Here is a 27,514-nt window from a genome sequence, read left to right as displayed (position 1 = left end):
GTTTTAGAGATGATAGACTGAGAATGTCTATTTATTTCTCACCTATAGACAAAAAGGTAATCAATAACTTTTTTTTAAAAAAAAAGGGAGAAGTACTTTTCTACGCAGTTCACAATTAGGCCATAAAATTATTTTTTTTTAGTCTTTCTAAATCTCTGCCTTTTCCTGGAAATGCCCAGAGCTGTAACTGATTTTAAAAAAAAAAGCAAACCCAACAAGCAAACAAACAAAAAACCCTAAAAAACCAGATAAGTGACAACAGGGATATAAAAATTCCTGCATGAGGACACATCCTTTTACACCTCTATTTCTTCAGGGTCAGTTTTGGGGATAGTCTGATACAGACTTCCTTCTTTTATGGCTGTCTTTCATCTTATTTTGAGCAGTCACAAGAATGGGGAAAACTTGACTAATTTACCATGGCAATTCCCATGTAAATTCCATACTTACTTCCTGTGTTGATCCCTGACAAATGAAGGCAGAAAATGCATACAAATGTTGTTCTGCTGGCATTACAACAGATCTCTGCATTTGGTTTAATTTTTCTGTTACTGAAAAAAGCTTACACAACCTTGATACCATAACTGACTTGATGATTTGGATTCTCTGCTAAGAAGACAACTCGACTAAACTGCATGCAAAAGTCTCTTAAAACATACTATATTTTATACCTTTAGTCCCAATTCTTTGCATAGCAAAGCATAAATTTGCCTTTTACTTTTACATGATTGTATTTTATGACCAAGAGTTCATTACCTTCCAAGTTAGGCTCATCATATACAAGAATCTATTTTATTAGTGGTACAGTTTCATAACACAACGTAATTTTATTCACAAAGAAATTACATACCGAGGGTCAAAGATGCCAAATGTAAATGGAAAGCTTTATCTTACCTACCTTTAGGTGCCTAACTTACAAAGATATATAAGAACTACACCGGTGCTGAACACTGCTGCTTGTGCCAGTGCTGGGTGCCTATCCACTCATGTCTCACACAATTTGATGTGAAGTCAACTGTGCACCACTACAGTCTGGAGGGTTCTCTCTTCCTTTCTGCAAATGTTCCCCAATGTGTAATATAATTTTTCAAGGTAGCAAAATGCCCCCTGGATTGATCTAGATATGAGAGATAAGTTTTGCCTAAAAAGACAATGATCTGCCAAAATCAAAAAGCAGATGAAATAGCATGTTCATCTTTCTAAAGCCCTGTGTTTGTGGTTAGTTTCATAGGTTGTTGGTGAAAAAAATCTACCATCTGGGACTGATAATGGCATGTTTTCCTCACGCACACCCTACTTTTGGGGCCCTCTGCAATATTTAGATTTGATTCTAAGTATTTGGTTAAATATTCTTTCTGGGCAACAAAATTCCACACTTATGATACTGAAAAGCTGAAAAAATTATAACTTGCAGAAGACAACCTAGATTTTATTCATCCTAAAGGTAACAAAAATGGGCATGATGCTGAAGAATTTGCACCAGTTTAGTTTATTTCAGCTGGCATAGAGAGACATTCTCAGCAGTGAAATGTGTTGGAACTAAGCAACATATTTCTGTCACAAAATAAAAGTGCAACCATCTATTCTAACTCTGTCTCTAATCCCAGTGGGTTTAAGCAATTACCATTATCTAAAAAAATTGCAAATTAGACTGCAATTACTGTTGATTGTGGCAGCACTTTTAGTGAACAAATAGATCAAAAGATATTAATTAAATTCATGAGCAAGAAATTGCAAGTATTACCACCTTATACCAATTATTCGCTGCAGGCTTTAAAGTCATGTTTAAATCCATGATCTTCTACTTGCCTTTGCTGAAAAGCAGGTCCCAGGCACATGAGGACAAAGATGTAACCAAGGATTCCTGACACTTCACATACTATTGATCATGCCTCTGACTATAAGAAACCCACGATGACTCATGAGCCAGCTGCTCTGTGTGATAGGAGCTGAAAAGGCATAAGCAGTAGAAATGCCTGCTCTGTATCACACTAATCTCAGCGTATTATTTATCCGTGGTATCTGTCTCAAACCTGGCATGAAATTATGAAACCACCTGTGACTCATGTAAGTAACCAGCCCCATACTGGTAAGTCACATGGAGCTCTGGAAAAATAATGATCTCAAACAGAAACACGAAGAACTTCCTTTTATGACAACATGGGAAATCTCACAATTAGAAAAAACATCTATAGAGAGGAAAAGCTTCTGGGGGATTGCACACAAACATCTTCTTCCAAATGCCCACTTGCTGTAAAAAATCCTTTGTGCAATTGCTCTGGCAAAAGATTACTGCACCAGCTGACCTCATTTACTTAAACATACTCATTTTATTATACCTCCTATACAGCATACTTGCCTCCCCATTTATTATAACAATATGGGTTTTTTCCCCAATGTCATTTACAATTTATTGATGCTAACATCTTTTGATACTCAGCTGTGCATTGTGCAAGAACTGCACAAATAAAGATGAATAATTTTTGAACAGGGGAAAGGGGTTTTGTAAAACCTCCCAACATGAAAATGACTGCGTAGAGAAAACAGTAGCTCCATGCATGCTTTCAATTTCCAATTTGGCCAAAAATCAGATTTAACTTCCAAAGAGTATTCTCCTTCTACATACAACATGGATTAAATGCTTCTGTTAGGAAAGATAAATCAGAGCATTGCTGAGCATGCACACAGGGTGCCTGTTCTGGGGAAACAAGTACTGTGAGCACAGGAATTTCCATTTTGAACTTCTGCACAAGTATGCACATGTGAATATCAATAACAAGGACTCTTGTCTACAAAGTGATGCCAGTATAGAACTGCTAAAGTACTGGAAAGACAGAGCTACTGTTTTGTATTGTCTGAAGCAAGCAGAGAGTGGGAGGATCTTGAACACATTTTTAATGCGGCCCAGCCACCTTTCCCAAAGTCGGTGTCAAGTTCCGTGCTTTTCCCTGCTGAGAACTTGACTGGGAAAAGCAGGAAGTTGACAGGCAGGGCTGCCAAGGTCAAAATTTGCTGCATATGGGAAACTTAATATGGTTTGTTATTTTTCTTATAATATTATATACTTTAGAAAAACAACTGAAATTAAATGGATCTGCTTCAGGAAGCACCTCAAATGGGTAGATCTGTGGACACCAATACTCTGAAAGTTTTAACAATCAATAAACATATGCAGATTATTGATTCTACATTTAGACTCTGCTCCAGAAAGTTCAGAAGAATGGGACTAGCTATAAACCCATGAATAAATCCTATTAGTTTGGGCAACATGCTGCATTAGGACATGCCATCACTTGGATGGGAAACTAGATTTGAGACAATTAAGAGAATGGATTGTCAGAGAAACATATTTCTCATCTAAAACTGGGGGGTTAATTTCCATAGTAAATTACTGTGGCACTGCCTGACCAAATCTTACATAAAACAGATAGAATTTCCCAGTGTAACAGTTCTCAGAGATGAGAACAGGATTACTCTCATGAGTTAAAACTCAAGCCAGTTTATCAGCTACTATCAACAGGTAATTACACTTATCTACAGAAATTACTGCTATCTGTCCCAGAACTCACAATTGCTCCTTCTCCATACTCACCATTTCTGTCAATGGCAAAAGGAACATCAGTCGTGACAATTTCGTAATTGCAGATCTGGCTATACTGTGGGGAACAGTCCTCATCTATGGCTTCTACCTGCAGTATGCTGTCATAGATCTTTCCCTCTGTCACGGTGGCCTTATACACACTCTCCTTGAAAGCTGGTGAAAACTCATTGACATCCTTTACCTGGATATGGACCACTGCCCTAAAATAGGTGAAGACATCAAAGAGAAAAATTAATTTATCATGACACATCACTAACAGTTTGTTTTCAAAACACTTGAAAAGACTAATAAAACCTATCTAGGAAACTATGTAAACATGTGTTAAAATGAGATACTATTGAATTTCTATGTTTAATTTGCCCAATTTAATAACTTCATGTGGCACTAGGTGAAAACCTATTGCCACAGCTTATAGGGAGAGGGCTTCACAGTGCTCCCTATTAAAGTCAGTCTGCCTGTTAAAATGGACCCCATCAGAAAGTCAATGATATCATTCCAATGTAAAATGGGTTAATATGGAAAAAAATGGGAAGAGAATTACAGTAGTTTTACATATTCACTACCTAAAAATGGTCCATTTATGAACGTTTTTTGGTATTAAATTATGCTCTCAACTTCTGCTGATTATAATTATCCAATCCTTTAATTAGTTACAACATTGTACATGTAAATCTTTGAGTGTCAAAAGTAACAGACCTTTAGTATTTAATGAGTAAACTCTAAAGGCCTTCCTTTGAAGGACTGTGCTATCTGGTTTGATAGGCAAGGTGACAGAGGGACAGAGAAGTGAAGGGACTTTCTAGATCAATGGCAGAGCCAGTAGCAAAGGTTGGGACCCCGACAACCTAGTTTAGCATGTGGTGTACTATACAAACCACTACGAGAAAGTGTAACAAATCCTGGTCCCAATGGGCCAGATTTCATTTGGTCAGGATTAGACCAAAATTTTTCACAAGTGGAACATACTAGCTTGTTACTGACATACAAGGGAAAAACATCATAAAATTTAATAATATGAAGAAAAAACTGTTTCTGTGACTTGATGGTTATTTGATATCGCAGGCTTCCTTCTAATTGTGTATTCTTTTAAAATATCTTGAAACAGTTCAATGTGCATTATAGAGCTAATTAATTTTTTAATTGTCATGTGTCCTAGATGAACAAAAGGAAGAATGATTACTATTAATCATTTATTTAAATGGCTTTCAGCAAAATGAACAATTTGTACAGCAGTTATACATCTACACGTCAGTTAAATTCATCTTTAATGACAAATAATCTGGAGCTTGGTTTCATGAATTGAAGGGGAAAAAAGGCACTGTGCCACTTAAGCTTATGCAGGGAATTGGCTCCACAGTAAAAAGTACCACCAACTAATCTTCAATATCCCCGACTTCCAGAGGATTTTAATTCCTCTGACACTTGCTGTCCAAAAGTTGAGGTCAGAAACACTGCCACATACTAAAAAAAGAAGGGTAATTTCTATTTTCTCACCATTTAAAATGGGATGAACAGAGAGAAGAAAACCTATTTAGAATTTGTAAGTATCAGTTAAAATCTAGCTTCCACGTCCTGGATGATCTGTTTAGTTAACGTGAAAGCAAGAATGGAAAAATAAACCAAAACTGAGATGCATTTTTGCACTTGAACAGGGACCCTATTAAAAGCTTCAACTGGAACCATTGCAGAATGGGTCAAACTGCAGGAGGCAAAAAAGAAAAATATTTTCTAAAAGGAAAAAAAGAATGTTCATGTTGGTTTTACTTTCTTTCTACCTGAGTACTATATAAAAACATGCCCTTCAATATGATCTGTACTGTAGGCCAAATGTATGCCAACCCATTTTTCCTCATTTTTACCCACTTGTGAGATTTCTTCCAGTTTGTTCCACCTGGTCCTGATCCACAGTCATAGGCCTGGATGATGAATGTGTATTCCTTCTGCAGTTCACAGTCAATAGGACTTTTTGCTCGAAGACGACCTTCTCCAGATGTCTTGTTTAGCACAACAGCTTCAAAGGGCATTTCTTGTCCGTGGATTTTAAAAGCACATATTTCACCTGTGAGGAAAAGCATAAAACACTCATAACCAGGGAGGTCTAAGTCTTATGCACTAGAGTGACACTGGAGAAGTTAGCACTCATTTGCATTTCACATGCTGTGATAGATGGGGGAAGTACAGACTCAGGCATCAGTTTATAATACATCCAGAAGGGCCATTAGCCACATGCTCATACAGCATGATGCACTGAGTACAGCTCTGGTCACGTACTTCCCTCTTCCTCTGTCATTACTAAATGGTTTCTTAAAGCCCTAGAGACTATTCCCTAGACATGGTACTAACATCGATGTTCAGCTAAGCTAGGAAGACTGTATTTAACTAAAGAAAATAGCAGAAAGAAAAATAAGATAGAAAAATAAAGTGGCATTCCTCAGGGGTGGGTATTGGGATCGGCGCTGTTCAACATCTTTGTCGGCGACATGGACAGCAGGATCAAGTGCACCCTCAGCAAGTTTGCCAACGACACCAAGCTGTGTGGTGTGATTGACGCACTGGAAGGAAGGGATGCCATCCAGAGTGACCTTGACAGGCTTGAGAGGTGGGCCCATACAAATCTCATGAAGTTTGACAAGGCCAAGTTCAAGGTCCTGCACATAGGTCAGGGCAATCCCAAGCACAAACACAGGCTGGGCAGAGAATGGATTGAGAACAGCCCTGAGGAGAAGGACTTGGGGATGTGTTAGTGGACGAGAAGCACAACATGACCCGATAATGTGCACTTGCAGCCCAGAAAGCCAACCGTGTCCTGGGCTCCAGGGACAACTTAGAGCAGCCTTCCAGTACCTGAAGGGGCCTACAGGAAAGCTGGAGAGGGACTGTTCACAAGGGCATGGAGTGCAGAACAAGGGGAAGTGACCTTAAACTGAAGGAAGGGAGATTTAGATTAGGTATTAGGAAGAAATTGTTTACTGTGAGGGTGGTGAGGCACTGGCGCAGATTGCCCAGAGCAGCTGTGGATGCCCGCTCCCTGGAAGCATTCAAGGCCAGGTTGGATGGGGCTTTGGGCAACCTGGTCTAGTGGGGGGTGATCCTGCCCATGGCAGAGGGTTGAAACTAGATGGTCTTTAAGGTCCCTTCCAACACAAACCATTCTATGATTCTATGATAATATTTTAGACGTGGTCTTTTCTAACTGTTGTCACTCCTTCCTCGAGCCACTTGTGCTGCCGGGTGGTAACAGATGTTCAGATTCTTGCAGTTTAGTTTCTCAACAGTGGAAAAAACTAATGATGCAGAACATAGGCACATTCAAAATATATCTTGCTTTATTTGCAGACATATATCATCTTTGGAACAGAAGTAGTTGAAGGAACACAGACAAGTGTCCCTTTTGGACATCTCAGTCACCCATTCACATACTCATACATGAATGCCTTCTTGGCAGCAACTCACTCTGCCTCCTAATATAATAGATCCATAGCTTCTCTCAAAGGAATAATATATAACAAAACAGATGATATAGCAAGGACTAAAAAAATTTATTTGGACACAAAAGACAACATAAAAAAACCTTGTGAGAATATAAGTCTGGAAGGAGGAAAAAAAAACAGTTTCTGGTGATCCTTTTTTTTATCCTTCATACTGATGGCAAGGATATGCACACTGAATTCGTTTTTAGTCACTCCAGAATCCAACTTAAAAATGAAATATTTATACAAAGACCAATGTGGCTTCAATATTTTTATGACACATTAAACACATGCTCTTTTATGGGCAACTCAGTCTCAGGACATCCATTATGGATTCAAAGCTGTCTCCCACTCACATAATCCTTTTCCATTTATTTCCAATTTACAGTTGCAGCCTTTTGGAAATCTCCTTGCCAATCATATCTGAGTCAACTGCCAAATTCTAAATTAACTCTGAATCTATGACCTCTAATTCAAGCCTGGCTCCTCTCTCTCTTTTTCTGTTAGAATATATTGTTTATTTTTAGAGAAGAGAGTAGGCAGTGACTTTATAAAAATGCTGGAGTCCATAATTCCTATTATTTGTGAGAAAGAAAAGATGGGAAGGGTGTGTGTGGGGACAGTGGGGACTAGGTACACTTAGAGTATAAATATAGGATTTTTACAATATTCTCTCATCTACAATCACATAGGTTTTCCTTTATTATAATGGGAGCTGAAGCTGAGCTCAGCTATATACATTGAAATTTAGGCAGATGAATCTCACACTTAACAATTGTAATCAATCCTATGAATGTCTTTACAGGATCAGCACACAGTTGTTTTAGTAATTACGAGGCACTGGGAAAATACATTAAGTATTTGCTTGGACATTTGCTTGCTCCAACGCCTCACTCAAGCGGGCATGAAAGGGCAGTGTGATTTCCCAAGAGAAACAAAAGATGTGCTCTCTTTCCAGGTTCTCTTTTCTTCACCCTCAATGAGCCCAAATTTGGGCTATAGAAGGAATGGATTTTACCCTGAGAATCAGACTCTGAAAAAGACTAATAGTTTGCATATCCATAAAAGCAGGCTCCACAACGTTTGTGAACTGTTGCACAGGAAACAAAGCGTAAGATTAAGAGAAGGCTAAAGTAAAGCAGTTTGTTCAGCTTTGATCGTGGGCACTGATCACTGAGTTTGTATCTCAACATTGTCATGCATACCTATGAAAAAAATTATCCTAATTTCCCCGCAACTTCAAAATGAAACATTCATCTAAAATGATATTGTGGATTTCTGGTTTATTTTAATTGAATACAAAAATAACAGTGTAAATGTGGGAAGCCTAATGGAAAAATACTATTTGTTGTGTATTATAACCATGAACTTCATAGTTTCTTAACAACTAAGTTTTCCTCAGATGCTCAATCCATCAACAGAAATCGTAACTTCAGTGCTTTGTTTTTATTATTTTACTGATCTACTGTTTGACTGTAAACAACACAGCATTTTTAGACATCCAAGCCTACTATTCTTAGAAAAATAGAAATAGCTCAGAGCAGGAAAAGTGTCCTCTTAGCCTTAACCTAAACATTTATCATTTTTTCCTCTCCAAATTCAGAGACCTGATGCGAAGCAATCACAGAACCAGCACATGTTCTAATTGGTTCTCAGCAAATATTGTAGAAGTCTCTATATCCTGCTCCTATGCTAGATACTCCAGTTTTATATATAACTCTAATTTTGTCTTTTATATCCCCATTTGCCAAAGACAAAAAAAAAATGACAGCTGCATGGATATGGGGAGATATTTGTAAAGACACTGCAAAAAATCCCAAGTAATTCTGGCTACTGCAACCTACTTATATGAAAACAACTGTATATGTTTTTAAAAACTAAGCAACAATTTTTTCAGAAGAAGGATTCTTCAACTGTTTCCAAAGAAATGAGTTAAAACTGTTGAAAAATGAAAGTGTATAGTAATCATAATGATTCTAAAAAGGTACCTTAATGACTGTATTGGAAATGGAAATGATAACAGAGTTGTAACAGCTGTAACAAAGCAGAAGATTAAATAAGGTCCACCTTTACACTGCAAGACACACACATTTACAGATATATAGAACTATACAACTAGGCTTTACAAATAGTGTCGTCTTTAAAATATGACATATTATTTTTCATTATTAAATGGAGCTACAGGGCTTTACTTAAAACCAGCTGAGTTAACCCCAGACCTACACAATGCCAATGGGAATTGTGCCAAGCTCATACCATTTACTGGGTTCTTAGCTACGTATTGTTATGTATCTCATTTGAGGAAAAGGAGACAGGGTCTCTCTCCTATTCAGGCTCACCATTTAAGTTGCAGAACCACCACATTCAGGACCTTGGCACCACCCATCTTCCTTCTTTTTTGTAAGGTTGAAATAATTAGAGTGCATATTGAGACATTGTTTTCCTCACAATAGACAACACAGCAAAATATTAACCTTTGTGCTTCATTTCATTTGAATGGATTTGGGAACAGGTGCATATAGGATTCAGTGATCGTGAAAATGGTGGTGATCTTGAGTTGATAAAATAGGGCTAAGCTGGTGATAACACATCAAGGTAGAAGCACATCCATGAAATCCTATAGCAGGATAGGTCCAGGATAGAAGGAAAATACCTCTTTTCCCAGGACCAGCTTGTGCATCCTGAGGGTTTCCAATTGCTTCCTATAAAATCTTTTGGTTGAACAGCTGAACTTTACTAAGAGTTGATTAATTTTAATACATGTTTTAATTAAATTCTGGACATTATGTTTTCTCTTCAAATCATTCAGACTAGCATTAGCCATAAGCACCTATTATTTTGAAGGCTATATTATTTTGAGAGCTCTACTAGAGATCCATACATTACTACCTCAGGGATAATTGTGTAATTTCCTCTAAAAATTATAATAGCCTGAAAAAAAGCTATTGACAGTATATCATTTCTGAAATATAACCAAATCTTTGCACTATATAGAAATTTCTAAAGACAATATTTCATATTCAGCAACATTTACATGCAAGATTGAGATTATAAACCTTACTCAATGAAAACTGTATTACAAATTGCTGCCTTTTATATGAAAAACAAAACTCATGCCTCTCAGCAGAAATAAAAATCCTCAATGTTATTGCTTTAACAACTACACAGAATTATTCACTTGAATTCAATTTCAGAAGTTATTTAAAAAATTGCATGCTTATTTTGCCTTTCACAGCTACCTTTGCTTTTTCTTCAGCTTTCATTACACCAAGAATACAGATGATTTCAAGTGAAAAGCTGGAACCTCTGACATTTCATCATTTTCATCAATAGGTAATAAAAGACAACAGTTGTATGTGAATGAGCAATCACCAAATGTTATTTCATTTGCTTGTATGAGGTTCAACAAGGCCAAGTGCTGGGTCCTGCACTTGGGTCACAAAAACCCCAAGCAACGATACAGGCTTGGGGAAGAGTGGCTGGAAAGCTGCCTGATGGGAAAAGGACCTGGGGGTGTTGGTCAACAGCCAGCTGAATATGGGCCAGCAGTGTACCCAGGTGGCCAAGAAGGCCAACAGCATCCTGGCTTGCATCAGGAATAGTGTGGCCAGCAGGACCAGGGAAGTGATCATCCCCCTGTACTCAACACTGATGAGGCCGCACCTTGAGTGCTGTGTTCAGTTTTGGGCCCCTCACTACAAGAAAAACATTGAGGTGCTGGAGCATGCCCAAAGAAGAGCAACAAAACTGGTGAAGAGTCTAGAGAGCAAGTCTTATAAGAAGCAGCTGAGGGAACTGGGGTTTTTTAGTCTGAAGAAAAGGAGACTGAGGGGAGACCTTATCACTCTCTACAACTACCTGAAAGGAAGTTGTAGCCAGGTGGGGGTTGGTCTCTTCTCCCAAGTAACAAGCGATAGGACAAGAGGAAATGGCCTCGAGTTGTGCCAGGGAAGGTTTATATTGGATATTAGGAAAGTCTGATCACCACAAGGGTTGTCAATCATTGGAACAGGCTGCCCAGGGAAGCGGTTGAGTCACCATCCCTGGAGGTATTGAAAAGACGTGTAGATGTGGTGCTTAGGGATGTCATTTAGTGGCGGACTTGGCAGTATTAGGTTTACGGTTGGAGTCAATCTTAAAGGTCTTTTCCAACCTAAACAATTCTATAATTTCAACTACATTTTAAAAAGATGAGTTGTTTCCTACAAGTGCTATGAAATTATGCAGCTACACAATACAGAGACACTACAGAAATAGTGTGGGGGTGACAAAGAGGTCATGTCTCACTAGACAGCAAACAGTCCACACAAAGACCTTGTAAAAGCTCAACAACTAGAAAGGCTTCAATTCTATCTTGCACCTTTTTGGTACCAGTAAATCCAACATGAAGCTCAAACCTGCAGGAAACCAGGCTTCATTAGTTCACTGCTGACAAAATTACTCATTTATATTCATATCCTATTCTGATTTTATTACTCTCTAGCCTTTTATTATATTTCAATGTGTGTTTTTCTCAGATGCACAAATCAACATAACTGATCATTTGTTTAGAATAAAGGTTGCAGTTATATACTTCCTGAGATAAACACAGTGTTCCTGAAAAATCTCGAAGTGCCTAAGAATCAAAGCCACTTGATCACACACAAATCCACTCACACCTTAGAAGAGAAAAATACTCTCTGTTCAGGAGAAATGCATCTTAAGTTTCAATCTGAAGAACAGACAGGACCTCTGAAGACTTGCATATGAATGACAATAACACTGGTTTTTTCCTTATGTGTGTCCATTAAAAAACTTGATTCAGCTACATGGATCTATCATATCATAGGGAGACATTTGACAACCATCAGTAGTGAATCTTCTTCATATACTATATGGCACAATTAGGCTTAAGTATAAATTTGCTTGTGGATATGACTTTCCTCTTGCTATAACTAAAAGTTTTAAACCACCCTTGTCAACAAAATTGAAGTGCTCTTAGTCTGAATCAAATTTGAATCTTTAATCCTTTACATGTGCTCTCTCCACATACACATGGACATCCAAACACAGGCACACTCTTCGTTGAACATCGATCATCAAAGAACTCTGTTGGCAGTTGCATGGAAACCTGCAAATAAGCAATGCAGTTATGACTGCTATTGAACTAAATGTCTGTTTTCTCAGAAATGCAGCATGGACCCACTATGTGCAGCTGATGTTGGGTTTTTTAATAAGTTTGTTTAGGGGTTGCTGTTTCTCTTTGGTTTTTTTAATCTAAACTTCCAGGATAACAACTGCACACAAGTTTCTCTGATGGAATACTGCAAATATCTCCTGCAGTGCAGAGCCACCAATCTTTTGAGTGTCTCCATGCCACTGGGAAGGTTTATTGCTTTGACAAGTTTTTTTATCATAAGCTGTAGCTACTGTTTAAATAATTACAGAACATAGAAGGCTACATTTTGAGGGAAGAAAGGGTTGTTGTTTGGGAAAACGAGACAAAATAATAATTAGAGATGTAAAATATCTTTAAGGATAGAAAAAAAAAAAAAGTAAAGCAGTAACTATTGTATACGCTTTTCCAGCTCATTGAAGTCAATGCTATTAAACTCATACTGAAATACTAAAAGCCAGGAAGCAATACCGAAATCATTAACAGAGGGAGGTGTTCATATCTTAATAAAGTACAAAAAATATTATTTCCTCATATCTAATTTTATGGGCAACAAGCTCTGCAAAGCAAGAGCATAAATCCACTGCTAGCCTTCCTATTCTATTCCTATGGATTTGAAATTGGAAAGTGGAGGAAACTGCACTTGCACTTCAAGTGATTCATTGTTGCCATAAGCTCACACCAAACAAACTAGACTTCATTCTTCTGCTGAAGCAGGGACCAATTGCTCAGGATAAAAAGATAGTTCTGTGGGTAGCATTTAAGCAGCAGTCATATCTGGGTTTCTTCCTGGCTCCATGATAAGTTTCCCAGGGAAATCACTTAGGTCATGAAGGCACTCAGCAACAAAGCACCTGACAAACTAACTCTAAAATTTTGTTTAAATAAGCTCGCTTAAAAAGGGTAAATTTTATGGTCATGCTCTGATTATAGTGAGGTATATGACCACGTTGCTCTGTTGGAAATTAGATGACTACTGCTTAGATGCATAACACATCACATTGTGCACTCACATCTGCACAAGAGATCCTTGCACTCCAGCTGAAATGATGGAGAATTGACACACACTAATTTGAAAACTGCAATAAACATTGAGGTGGATCAGAAAAATATGTAACAAGGAGATAAAGGTTTGTGCACATAAAAATGTGCTCAATCAACTAATGATTATACAGTTCTCAAACATCATCTATTCTAAAAGCAGAGAAATATATTGTCATTCATTCCTCCTATCGAGTGCATATCAAATTAATATTCTATTGCAAGTAACCACAAATATTTCTTATTCTTTTCTTCTTTCTGACATCTGCAAGATTCAAGAGAGAAAGAAAGCAAAAAGATATGATTTTAAGAACACTACCAAAAAAGGATACTACTATAATCAATATATGGAGCTCCATGCCCACCTGCCATAACGGCAGGCTTTTGTTAACCTCATGCTTCATGTTTGCAAGTGTCCTGTGGATTCAGCAGTGCATCTGAGTATCACACAAACTCAAGACATAGAAACAGCTGTCCAATTTAGTTAGAATGCTGTAAGGCATAGCACAGTCTCTAACAGTTACATGATCATTACTGAGAAATATTTGCCTTGCCATTTTTTAGGGTACCACATTATAATGAACTATTTGAAAAATAATCCTACAACTGCACAGTTAAACCTGCAAAAAAAAGCACATTAATAAAAGAAACTTTATCCTCCAGCAGCTAAGTGGAGCATAATTACTCAGCTCCCAGTTGAGTCATTTTCTGATCTACTTTTTCACATGTGCCAATAACAATCATAAACACATGTACAGGTCGTTGTCTTCACACACACTACGTGCATTATTTGATTAATGTTCACTCGAGGCTGCAACATTTGCAATCAGTGATTGCAGATTTCCTGCTGCCGCAGCAGATGAAACATCACTTTGCTTCAGACAGTCATCTTTCAGTAAACACAGAAGCCCAGATGCTACCACTGCCCTAATTCCACATCTCTGTCTGAAAGATGGAACATGAAGCTGTTTCACCTCTAGATTAGTGAGGTCTACACTGAGAAAAATAGGCGATAACTTGCCTAGTGAGGCACTGACCCATTTACTGCTTTTATCCTTTGAAAAAAGTGAGCCTAGTTTTATAAGAGAGACCTAGAGGCCTCTACATGTAAGATTAAAAAGGTTATTACAATGCCTGCAATAACTTCTAGCCACTAAGTATTGCTGAGCTGTTAAAGGACAAATGCTAATAAAATACATAAAAGTAGCTAATGAAGCATACTGTGACTAGAATTTCAAATTAAATAAAGACCCAGGATTAGGAACGTTGGCTAGCAAATACATATTGTTTACAAAATTTCTACAGTCTGGTAGACAAACCTAACACAAACACTTTCTGCAGCAGGATAGGTGCACCAACATGACCTGCAAGATTTGGCTCCATTGTGAGATATACAGAGATAAATAAGAAAATGAAGAGCACCATGTCACACTCAGATTAGAAAATCAGCAGCTGTTTAGTCTATTGAGGACTCAGCAGACTGTCAGAAAAACTTACTTTTTAATTAAACCACTCTCCCTGAGGCCCTCTATCAAGGCAGATAATTTCTGAAATAAAGAAGCTTGGAAAATGTTGCATTTATTAAATATATTCCCCTGAATAATTTTAAATGTATTGTTTTGGGGTATAGTTGGCTAATTCAAAGCACACAGTGAACCATCAATTCATTTTTCTGCTTCTTTTTACTCAAAGGCATCAGTCAGCTTTAACTTGAAAACTATACAAGGAACTTTGGACTGGCTAGGACATCATATAAGCAGTGGACTTGACCACACAAATCAAAGGAGAGGCAAGTACTAGGAAGGTGTCTTGCAACAATAATAACCATAAAATAATTCTAAACACATAGACCAAGACAGAAATTACTATTGGGCTCTACAGAAAAGTGGGGCAGAAATAAAGGATTGACTACTGGTTGTTTTATCAATAGAACTATGTCCTTCTTCCAGCATGCCAATATTTTGAGATAGCCATTCACCCTCTTTTTTTCTTCAGGTTTTCAATTTGAAAGAGCAGGTTGATGATAACAGAATGTCATTAAAAAGTATTACAGAATCACCTGAGAGCAATAGGTGGTCATTTGAGGCTTCGTGCAAATGGGAGTCTGCAGACAGTTGGATGCCAGCAGCTCTAAGCTAGAAACCAAGAGCTGTGCTTGAATGAACAGGTGCCGATTCCTGACTGTCTCATGGCTAGAAAGCCTGGAGTGAGTGCACTCTGGATGTGCACATAAGACATAAGAACTGCGAGATCCTCCTGTGATTTTTACTTTTTTTTTTTTTTATGAAGTGAGGACAAAGAAAGTGAATTTTTATGAGAATTTTCTCCAAAGTGTTCGCAAAAATAAGCATTAGAGAGGTGGAATGCAAAATACCTTTGGATAATTGTGGAATTTTCATGGCATTGGCAGCCTATGAAGTGAGATAAAAGGAAAATGATGCAGTTTGGATCTTTTCACTGGCTCCTAAACTCTTGTTAACATGCACAGTAAAATATGTCAGAGGCATGTTAGGTATCTCAGGATTGTTTCACCTTATGCCTGTAAAAACACATGTGAGAGAACACAGTGAGTGAGTGGTTAGGAAAGGGGTAAAGTGCTTACACATCCCCAGGTTTTCATTCAGCTATCTGCTCTGCTGTGGCTTCTTCTTACAAAAGCAGATTAAATAAAAAGCTTCAGAACATTAATTCAATCTTGGCATGGGGCCTGGGCACAAGGGTTTAATCTGTGCATCCTGCAGACGTGCAGTAAAGTAGAGCACTGAGTTTAATTGTTACAAGAGTACCATATGGTTCCCGCTGATCATGGCTTTTTTTCATTTGTTTGTACTTCCACTTGTCTGTCTTTAAATAATCTGAAATATTCAGCTCCTAGTGTAAAGTCATAATTTGGATTGGATCTCTAGACATGATGAGTTACTTTGGACACAAATGCTTCTACTGCAGAGTATCATCACAAATGAAAAATAACATAGCCAAAATGATCGCATCTGGCCTTTTATCAGAATATAAATCACATAATGAAGATAATAAACTCATCAAAAGAAAAGGTAAATGCAGATCTCTCACTAGAAGATCATCTGCACTCTAATTTGTATGGACACGTAGAATTGCTATCATTATTTCTAAAAAAATATATTCAGCTTATCTTACTCCTCTGAGCCTTACGATCTCCTCCTCTTTTTTTCCGTATAGTTTATTTGCTACTATGGCTTCATAAAGGTAAATATTGGTGCTATTTTATACTGTGCCATTTTTAAGCATACGGTTGCTACCCCAACCGCCACCAATAAGTCACCTAATGGCTCCAGCCACTGACCATAGTTGTGTCAGTAAATGGTCACATTTTTATGCAGAAAAGGTTTGTAATGAATTGCCCCTCACAGGCAATGCATGAGCAAGCCTGTTATTTAGGCATAGGAATCTGAGAGAAGCTCCCCACCACAGCTTTGCGTAGGACTGCCTTAGCCTGCTCGTGCTTAATATTTTACATATTAGATGTGTGACGTCAGCTGCGTGAGCTACCTCAATATTTCCAGAGCTGCCCTTAAGCAACTGCTACTTGATATTTTGTTCCTTATTTTCAGCTTTTGATTCTGCTAATAACAGCAGAAATACTTAAGCAGTACAAAATCTCAGATTTTTCTGAGACAATAACTTACACCTACTCAGAATTTAGTAAGATTCTTGCTTTGTAATGCAGGAGCATCATCCACAACAGATCCCGATATATTCAGTGATTCAAATGGGACTCCAGCCACCAAAACAATTTTAGAAACATAGGCCCTTAACATAGTATTTATAATGGTAGGAGGTATTGTGCACCAGGAAATCTCAGGCTTATTGCGAACATTACTCATTCATATAATGGTATGATTAGTAGTATTATAAAGTAATTTTTCCTATATAGAAACTTAGATTAAGGTTTTATACTCTCACTGATATGAAAATAACTATACTGGATAGACAAACTGCATCTGCACTGAACCTAAAGGCACAGAACTACGATTCCATAGTAAAAATAGGGGTTCTGTCCCTTTTTCAGATTTTACAATGGGATATTAATTATGCATATTAATTATTCAGTAATGCAAAGAGGTTTGGTTTTTAAATAGTAAATTCAAAGCCACAATGTGCTCAACATGCTGGGTTTTGTGCTTCTTTATCATGTAACATACTGAAAAACCCTACTTACTTGCTATATCAGATCTTATCCTATTTGTTGCCCTCATCTTTTCTCTTGAGCAGGAGCTATACAGAGGACATAAATCATTGTTCAGCAGCTTTGAAGATGATGTTAGCTTTTTTCCCAATGCGAAATTAAAACCGATTTGAAACTTTTCATGAAACCAAGCTGCATCAAAATAGCTGTTTTCAGAGAAAGGTCAGATTTTCAATTCGGTCCTTTCAAAAACCCCATCAGCACTACAGAAATGGCAGAACTATAAAAACATCCACAAAATACTTCTACTTCAGTAAAATTGTATTTTTGATAAATCATATTTTTACCAGCTCCATTACAAATATTTAATGACTTTTCTCTTTCTCTTTGATTTCTGCTCCCTCTGTGCTGCTGGTTTCTGGCTACGTTAGTCTGAGAGCTGTTCATGACATCATACCCAGCTGCATTTTGTGACTTTTTTTTTTTAAAACCTTTCCCAAAAATTACATTTCCTTGCTTCTTTATACATGCAAGAGACTGAGAATGATAACCCTTCTGAAAAAGTAGCACTTGTCATAGATTATAATGGGTCTGGGATTTCATCCTTAGATTTAATTCCTACTTTCTAGGAATTTGGACTTTGTAAGAATTTCTACTCACGAGATTTCTTGTCCTCAAAACACACATGATCTTGTAAATATTTCAGTATCTGGGGATTTAACAGGGGTCATTCCCTGATCTGCTGCCTCAAATCAGCATCTGTAAGTCACTTTCTGTTCATGGAAAACTGAAGTCCTGAGGCCCAGGCATACGGGAATGACTAAAACTGACTGAATTAAATGGAAAGATTCCAATTGATTTCCACATGGAACAAACCACTACTGTAGACACATATTTCAGTTTCATCTCTACATTGAAATATTCTTGGATTTATTATCTACTCATTATCTATTCTTTTAAATTAGAATCATAGAATGGTTTGGGTTGGAAGGGACCTCAAAGATCATGTAGTTCCAACCCCCCTGCTGCAGGCAGGGACACCCTCCACTAGACCACATTGCCCAAAGCCTCATCCAACCTGGCCTTGAACACTTCCAGGGATGGGGCATCCACCACCTTTCTGGGCAACCTGTGCCAGTGCCTCACCACCCTCACAGTAAAGAATTTCTTTTTAACATCTAATCTAAATCTCTCCTCCTTCAGCTTAAACCCATTACCCCTTGTCCTGTCACTGCACTCCCTGATAAACAGTCCCTCACCATCCTTCCTGTAGGCTCCCTTCAGATACTGGTAAGCCACAATTAGATCTCCCCGGAGCCGCCTTTTCTCCAGGCTGAACAATCCCAACTTTCTCAGCCTGTCCTCATAGGAGAGGTGCTCCAGCCCTCTGATCAGCTTTGTGGCCCTCCTCTGGACTGTCTCCAACAGCTCCATGTCTCTCCTGTACTGGGGCCCCCAGAGCTGGATGCAGTACTCCAGGTGGGGTCTCATGAGAGCGGAGGAGAGGGGCAGGATCACCTCCCTCAACCTGCTGGTCACACCTCTTTTGAGGCAGCCCAGGACACGGTTGGCTTTCTGGGATGCAAGCGCACACTGCCAGCTCATGTTGAGCTTCTCATCAATCAAAATCCCCAAGTCCTTCTCCTCAGGGCTGCTTTCAGTCCATTCCCCACACAGCCTATAGTCGTGCTTGGGATTGCGCCGACCCACGTGCAGGACCTTGCACTTGGCCTTGTTGAACTTCATGCGGTTTGCATGGGCTCACCTCTCAAGCCTGTCAAAGTCCCTCTGGATGGCATCCCTTCCTGCCAGCATGTTGACCACACCACGCAGCTTGGTGTCGTCGGCAAACTTGCTGAGGGTGCACTCGATCCCACTGTCCATGTCGCCGACAAAGATGTTGAACAGTGCCGGTCCCAGTACCGACCCCTGAGGGACGCCACTCGTCACTGTTCTCCACTTGGACATTGAGCCCGTTGACCACAACTCTTTGAGTGCGACCATCCAGCCAATTCCTTATCCACCGCGTGGTCCATCCATCGAATCCATGTCTCTCCAATTTAGAGACAAGGATGTCGTGTGGGACAGTGTCAAATGCCTTGCACATGTCCAGGTAGATGATGTCAGTTGCTCTTCCCTTGTCCAGCAATGCTGTAACCCCATCGTAGAAGGCCACCAAATTTGTCAGGCACAATTTGCCTTTAGTGAAGCCATGTTGGCTGTCACTAATCACCTCCTTATATTCCATGTGCTTGAACATAGTCTCCAGGAGGATCTGCTCCATGATCTTGCCAGGCACGGAGATGAGACTGACTAGCCTTAAAATTACTTAAAATCTTTGTTTCTTTTGGCATATTTTGCATTTCTAAGAGTTTTGAGAGGTACAAATTTAATTGTAGACATAAGTCTTTGCAAAGTCAACCCTTTAAATATTTTTTAACTCCCAAGGATGTTTCTGTATCTGATTTTTGAGCAAATGAGATACCACATTTAAAAAAAAAAAAAAAAAAAAAAACACAAAAACCAAAACCTACCTGAAAATAGAGTTGAAGTAAAAAAACCCAACCTGGGTCTTAATGATTAGGTATAAAATTTACATTTATTTCAATGGCAAAAGGCAATCTCTTGCTGAGTACTGGTAAAATCCATAATTGCTAAAGGCTAAATTATCCTTGGTTAACTGAAGTACAATAACTTATTATGTTGCTCACAATAATTGAGCAACCTGATCTAGTGGAGGGTGTCCCTGCCCATGGCAGGGAGGTTGGGACTAGATGATTTTCAAGTCCTTTCCAAGCCAAACCGTTCTATGATTCTATGAAAACTAAACCTTATAGTACAGAAATGAACACAGATCTCACAGTTGCCAGATGCTGTTATATATAATATTGCAGATCTTGCTGAGAGAACAGATTATTTTTCTACTTAGTCTGTATGCCATCCCCATTTTCATTTTAGAAATTGAAGACCAAAGCTTATTTTTTATGCTTTAGGAGCTATGACTGAACTTTCATTGCAATTTAGTGTTTAATTTGAAATTAATGGAATGAAGGATGCAACTATTAAAGCCCAACATGTGCAATATAAAGCAATAAAAATGTAACACCATGAAAATTGCACAATAATAAATCATTTCAGCAATTTAGAAAGTGCAAATAAATATCTATATAGTTTCTATTTAACTGCTCCTCAACGATGTAAAGAAACAAATTATATTTGCAGTTTCTGAAGTAAATTATAATATTAATTTTAATGTATCTGGTAGGTAACACAAAGCATTTTATCAAGATGTAAAGTTAATTCAAAGCCATTTTCGTGGTTAACACTAGACACTATTTAGTGGTATTTGCATTTACAGCGTCGTGACTGGACAAACAGAATTTGACTGGCTGTGGCAGTGCTACTTCGAGAATGCTTGGCTCTAGCCCTGGGAAGCGAATGCTGTGTCGACACAGTTTTTAGAACAGACTTTTACAGTCTTGAATTTTTGGGTGACAAATGGTTTTCTGGAGGGAGGAATTGACTAACTGCTTGTCAGGGCGTTTGCTGAAAACAGCTTCTCTGTTAGCTTTGCCATGGAAATGCCTATATATTTTGAAACATTCTGATTCCATCTAAAACCTGGTATTTTCTCTCTATGAATATAGTGCAAAGTTGTCTTCTAGAAATGACCAATAATGGCAGCGTTATCTGTACTGGTTTGTTTTGTTTACTCAGAAGTTATACCTGCTTGTTCTCCTGACACAAATAACTGTTTACGGTTTCTTCTCCTGTTAGCCCTGCAGCACATAACTAAAACTGAGTGAACTGGATCATGCTTCTTCTAGCACATAATTAACAGACTTGTTTACTAAAAGTCTCATTTCCAGATATATTGAGTAAATGTTGATCCTCTGGACTTCACTGAAAACTGCAGGTGGTTACAAAGCCTAAAGACCAGGCCATCTGTCATAACCGTATTTGAGCAAAATAACATGATTGCACAAATATTTTTAAGGGAAGTTTGAAGATAGAGGGATCAAACAGTTGTCAGTGAGAGCCCAGGTAATCTTTATTCCCAGTAAATCTTTAGATAAAATGCTTTCTCTCTGTAAAACTAGGTCGAGTTTATAGATGTAACAGAAAAACTTGTGATTTGTTTGCAAACTGAGTACATAGGAAAATAATGAAATACAGAGAGAGAAACAATGCACTTCTTTAAGAACTCAGCTACTCTTAGTACATGACTCTATTCGTGACTTAGGTGTTTTTTGCAAAATATGCACTTTAACCAGTTTCTCACAGGTAGGTTAAACTGCTCTTCCTGTGGGAAATCTGCCTCTGGTCTCACTCATTCAGTGACCTCTGTTCCTCAGGAGCCTTTCCAAGGTCCTTCTACTGCCATGAACAGACAGGGAGATCAGGGTAAAAAAACCCATGACAACAGCATCTGATACCCCACAGTAAAGGAAAACAACACCTAGAAATGAAATAATACAGGGAAGCAGCCATGCTCGTGCCAAGGCTTTTCTCTGTAGGACAGATTTACACACAATCAGGTGGTGGGGGCCACCTCTACAATGCCTAGCAAACACCTGGGAACAACTTGGATTTAGGATCAAAAGTTGCCCACTTGCATACCCACTTGTTTTCCTGGCTGCTTCATGAGGGTCTGGACACAGTGCTGTCCTGTGGACTAGAAGGAACCCAGAGAAAAGTGGCACTCTCCAGCAGGTAAATCTCACCTGAGTGAAGTTCTTCAAGTAGTCCAAAATGCATTAACATCAGTTTTGTGGTTAATGAAAACCAGGCAACCTCAAATGGGCAAAAACCTAGCAACAACCCTCGTCATCCTCCCAGTTACATAATTAGTACATTATGACTGTCAAAATTACTTATCCAGATACTATGATAGCTCACTCAGCAAATCATAGCTACTTAAACAGCCATAATTGTACAGAGATATGGAGCCAAGTACCTCTCAAAGAATTTTGAATATTATAGTCTGATAAATGAGATGATAATGAAATGAAAGTTATTAAAGCACTTAGAATTTTTGACAAGTTGTGATTTTCGAATTATCAAGTATGTCAACTTTTACACGTACAAACCACATTCTGTAAATGGGGTAAAAAAGCTTCCCAGCTATAGCACTGGTACAAGTGTGACAATATCTGAAAGCAATCAGTCTGACATATTTCGAGTGAGGTAGTAACTCCCTCTCTTCTTCATCAGAATTCAGAAATTCTTAGAAGAGTGTGTGTATGCACACGTGTGTACTGCAGAGAGCAGGTGGAAGAATACTAGCAATTAAAAAACAAACATACAAAAAAAAAATCCTAGCTCAAAAGCAGATGAACCCTTGGTATCTGCCCATCAACATCAGGTAAGTTGGTGACACTGAGGAATAACTAAAACTTTGATCAAACATGTGCCAGGCTTAGTAGGTTTTTTGAAATTATTTCCTATGGTTTACGTTCCACAGTGGAACAATTGTGTAAACATGCAGGCATTTACACACAAGCTGCTACATGATTGCCCTCTGCTCTAGTCCATAATTTCAGAGATTCCCTTCCCCCCCCCTTTCCAAGTACAGGGCAATCCGGTAACAGAACTGCTAGTGACTTTTTCTGGTTTTAATGATGAGCTAGATCTCTCACCCCCATCAGTTTATTCATAGCATTGCTCCACTGACCTCAGAAAACCATTTTCTATTTTTACAGCTGTAAGGGAATGAAATAAGCACAACAATCCCCAGTAACAGCTGCAAATGAGGAATTTTGAGCGGAAATTTCAGAGCACTAATGTCTTTTTTTAATGTGAGCAATACATTGACATGTATTGTTTTAATAGAGCATATACATTTTAAGTGTAAAAAACCGTGCAAGAGTCTTGCTGTGTAAATTCACTGGAGACCTCAAAAGAATAATTTAAGAGTTATTTTTACCATTAATCAGTCACTAGTGCTTTGACCTATAAGTCAAAGATATATGAATACATTTTATTCTCTTAGTCTGAAAATAGAAGTAAAACATGGTCATGGAAAAGATTATATTAAAACACCACCACAGCACTACTTTGATAGGAGCTTTGGAAAGATCTTTGACAGACTGCTATCAAGGAATGAGAGATCACTTTGTCTTGGTTCATAAGGCAAAAACAACAATAAAAAATAATCAGAAATTCTTTAGGTAATACTGTATTTCAAACAGTGAAAACACTAATTGAAAATCACAAGAACAAAGTTCAATTTCCTACAAAACTAATGACAGAATATATACTACCCAGGTGGAGTGAGGAAAACCAATATTGGTTATTACATTAATTCTTTCTTGTCTAGAGGGGGAGCTCCATGAAGTCAATGGCAGCCAGGCAGCCTATGTTTTGTTACGATATTGAAAACGTCTAGTCACAATCATCCTCGCACATTTGGTTTCTGCTACTGAGTGGCATTGATGGTAGAATGACAAACAAGGCTTGAGGTAGACATGTGAGTGCTGGCAACAACTAATCTGAGACACTCCATGTATTTTCACCTCTGTTTTTATGATAGCTTTAAAAAAAAATATATATATTCAACAATTCAGAGTGGCTTTCTGGATTCTATACTAAAAATGCTACACACACAGGAGAACAAAGACTTATTTTAAATGAATGATGTGAGTTCCTCACTCCATGTCTTTTAAAAGCATTCTATCTACACGGAATTCCATCAGAAAGAATAGTGCTGCATGAGGCAAAACAAGAAACAAAATAATGATGAAAGCAAGCCTTCCAAAGAAATACCTGAGGGGTCTTTGAATGTGCAATGAATAGGTTATCAGTGAGATTCCTGCCTCCAGTCAGGGTTAGTGAAACTGTAACTCCCAGGCTGAGATCTAAAACCAGGATGACAGTGAATTGTTGAAAATCCCTGCTTTAAGAACACAGAAGTCAGTTGTCAGCAGGTGGTTGATGGAGAAAAGGGCAGGAAGCATCAGAGAATGCAGCATGGTGTCTTCTTGCTATAGATTACAGACAGACTTAGTATGACCAGTGATCAGAAAGATTATTATTATTATAATTAAAATTATTCTTGTAACCTAAGAATAATTAACCTGTGGAATTCCACCCCAAGACAGATTCAACAGAGCCAGGCAAAGTCAGGTTCAACTCAGGCAAGAGGCTGTAAAGGACTGATAGAGAAGAGAGCAGCGACTAATCCAGATTTGTCAAACCCTCATGAAAATAAAGCAACCTGTAGTTTATGGTTCCAGTCTGACCTCATGTAGGGTAAATATCAGAATTTAATGTTGTTAGAGACACCTGTCTCTCGGAAAGGTGGAGCAACTAGGGAACAAGACACCTATGCATCGAGCCGTCACGTCATTTTTAAGAAAAAACAGCAGCGGTTAGATTTTCGAGAGTCAGAGCCAGCAAACTGGTTTTACCAATCTATCAGGAATATACCAAGGCAGTAATTGTACAATTTATTCTATGCATGTCATGACTTCCTGAATTCAGACGCAGGTTTTGGAACTATACGTTCATATATACGTGTGTGTGTATATATATATAAAATTTTCATAACTTTATCAACCCCCAGGATATATGGGGAAGATCTAAAGATCTCATTCATTCTGAATACAATTTGGCCATTTGTGACCACTCCCATCAAGGAGGTCAGAGGTACAGATTGCAAGATCTAGTCCTGAATGAGATGCAGGTATGCTGTAGAGCCTATTCAGGCTAAGGAACCCACGCTACCTTGAGTTCTATGAATTGGGACTCTCTTCCCTCTTGGGTATCACCAAGAGCCTCTTGCCATTAGATGCTCAGAACACTTTGCAAAATTACTAAAGGCAAAAGTATTGTGCAAGTATTACAGACATCAGCATCTTGTCTGCAAAATCTTTAAGGACAGCAACTCTGCCCACACATTAAAGATTCAAATTTTAAATGTTTTACTTCAGAAAAAGAAACTTTATTTTACATGCTAACTTAAACTTATTTAAAATGGAAATTGCTGAGGCACAATAAACACTGGAGCTACATCTCCGGTTTTACTATGTCATTATTCATGCAATGACTTTCCTTTACAATACTTTTAAAGAAGTACCTCAGTTGATCATCAAAATCTATGTATTGTAGCCATTGTATTTCTTAAACAGTAATTTTCTTTAATGTTTAATCTTGCAGTGACAACAGGATGATTAAAGGTGAAATGGATTATGTTATTCATGGTTTAAGTCAGACAAAAGTTCCTATTTATAAAGACGGTTCCTAGACCTCCATTTGTTGTGTTTATAATTTTATTGTCTGATCTCAGTTTTCCTATCATGACTTCTAATGTGCTCTCTTCTTCAAAAACATCATCACAATTAGTTCAAAGTCACAGAGACACACTAGCTCTGTTAATAGCAGTTCTGCACCCCCAGCCTCCTTTTTTCAATGTTCTGTTTACTTTCAATAGAGGTTTTAAAACAGGATGGTGAACTATGCTATCCAAATTTGACCAAGTTTTCATCTGCTGAGGAAATCAGTATTTGGACATGTTCGACAATCTTGGCAGGTGCTCTCTGCTCCTGGGAGTGACTGTATGTATTGACTGAGCAGGACTTTCTATGAAATTTCTTATCCTAATCTGAAAAATTCTTTAGAGTCATACTAGACCTGAGAACTGGAATACAGGTTCTCAGTGCTTCCCTGCATGACATTTTCTAATTCCGACATGTTTAAAATTCTTCTAATAACTTTCCATAAAGGAGAGCATTGTGAAAATATATAAGCTAATGCCTTCTGCTGGACATATTCACTCTCACATTTGTTGCAGAACCCAGTACTTCATGTCAATATTTTGTGTGATGGCTGCAGTCAGAGAATTCGCTAAGATCTAAAAGTAAGAAGCCAGAACTAATCCCCAAATCTTTACGCAGTGCTACATTTTAGGGCTCTCATAAAAGGATATGTTGTCATATGGGAAGGTTGGGAGCACATAAAAAAAAAAAAAAAATCACTCTTTCTTCCAGTCTTGCAGTGGATAAGATACTAATCATACAGACATATTATTCTCTCGTCTGGGTGACAGAACAATCACAGTGACCTGGCAACCTCATTCCTTGTTAGCAAGTGAAGTTTTAATAAGGAACTTCCTTTCTTTCTCAAAAATAAAACAAAACCAACCAAACAAAAGCTCTTAAAATGAGAAAAAGGATCAGAAAAATAGTTTAAAAATACAGGGGGAAGGGAAAACTAACTATTCCTACTAGACCTATTATGTCTCAGATTCTTTGAATGATAGATTAAGCAGTCACACCTTGATTTTGTTGGGTTTTGGTAGTTCTTTTGTTACGGTGTTTGTCAGCTCACTCCTCTCTGCTCCAGCTACCTAGTTTCCCGTATCTGCCACTCCTTTGTCTAATGTCAGGCAAAGGATCAAAAGACTGACAGCAAGGAAAAGTACTGGAGTGGCCGATCACACGCAGTGCTTGGCATCCAATTATTTCATGCAGCTTGCTTGAATTATTCAAGTCCCTCTTCTGTTGTTTAGAACATTGTATGGCTTTCTTTCCACAACAGTTTTTGTGGCAGCTGATTTAAAACCAGCAAATAGCAATAATGGGGGAGCACAGTTTAATTGAGGATTTAGTTGACTCTTCAAAGAGCCTGACTTCTTACAGTACTTCATATTCAAACCACAGAATTCTGCCTGAATTGAACAGAAACAATGTCTCTCATACCAAAAGTACTGAATCAGATTACAGAGGAATTTACCTGCCTACTTCAAAATGATTCTGTTCTCTGTCAGCATTAACTTAGCAGCTGGACCTCACCATTAGTTTTCAATCTGCTCTAGCTGACAAAAGTGAAAGGTGCTAATAAAGAAGGAAAAAAGGGCGAAAAAACCACATGGGATATAAAGTAGTCACAGCTGAAAGTCTCGGATTACTCATTTTCTCCTTCAACAAGTCTATCCTGCTCAGAATAACAACTCAAGCACATTATGGCTCTGAAAATGAAAAAGATAGGTGATTTTTATCTCCAAAAACAAAACAGGAAAGGAAATGTGAATGTAGAAAGAAAAAAACAACTTAATGCACACATAACATTCATAGCTAAGATGTACT

The 27,514-nt window shown here is 38.1% G+C and overlaps 1 protein-coding gene across 3 annotated transcripts in view; it reads right to left on the bottom strand.

The window, feature by feature from the left end:
• Positions 1-27,514, bottom strand: part of CLSTN2 (calsyntenin 2) — a 387,192-nt gene that overhangs the window by 86,559 nt on the left and 273,119 nt on the right. For all 3 annotated transcript variants that reach the window (XM_054835708.1, XM_054835709.1, XM_054835710.1), the window contains exons 3-4: positions 5,465-5,660; positions 3,593-3,801 (exon numbers count right to left, since the gene is read on the bottom strand). In XM_054835708.1, coding sequence (XP_054691683.1) covers positions 3,593-3,801; positions 5,465-5,660 — 405 coding nt within the window. The remainder of the gene's footprint in view (positions 1-3,592; positions 3,802-5,464; positions 5,661-27,514) is intronic.

This window comes from Grus americana, chromosome 9 (assembly GCF_028858705.1).
Source record: "Grus americana isolate bGruAme1 chromosome 9, bGruAme1.mat, whole genome shotgun sequence".
NCBI lineage: Eukaryota > Metazoa > Chordata > Aves > Gruiformes > Gruidae > Grus > Grus americana.
This window is presented reverse-complemented; position numbering and strand designations above follow the sequence as displayed.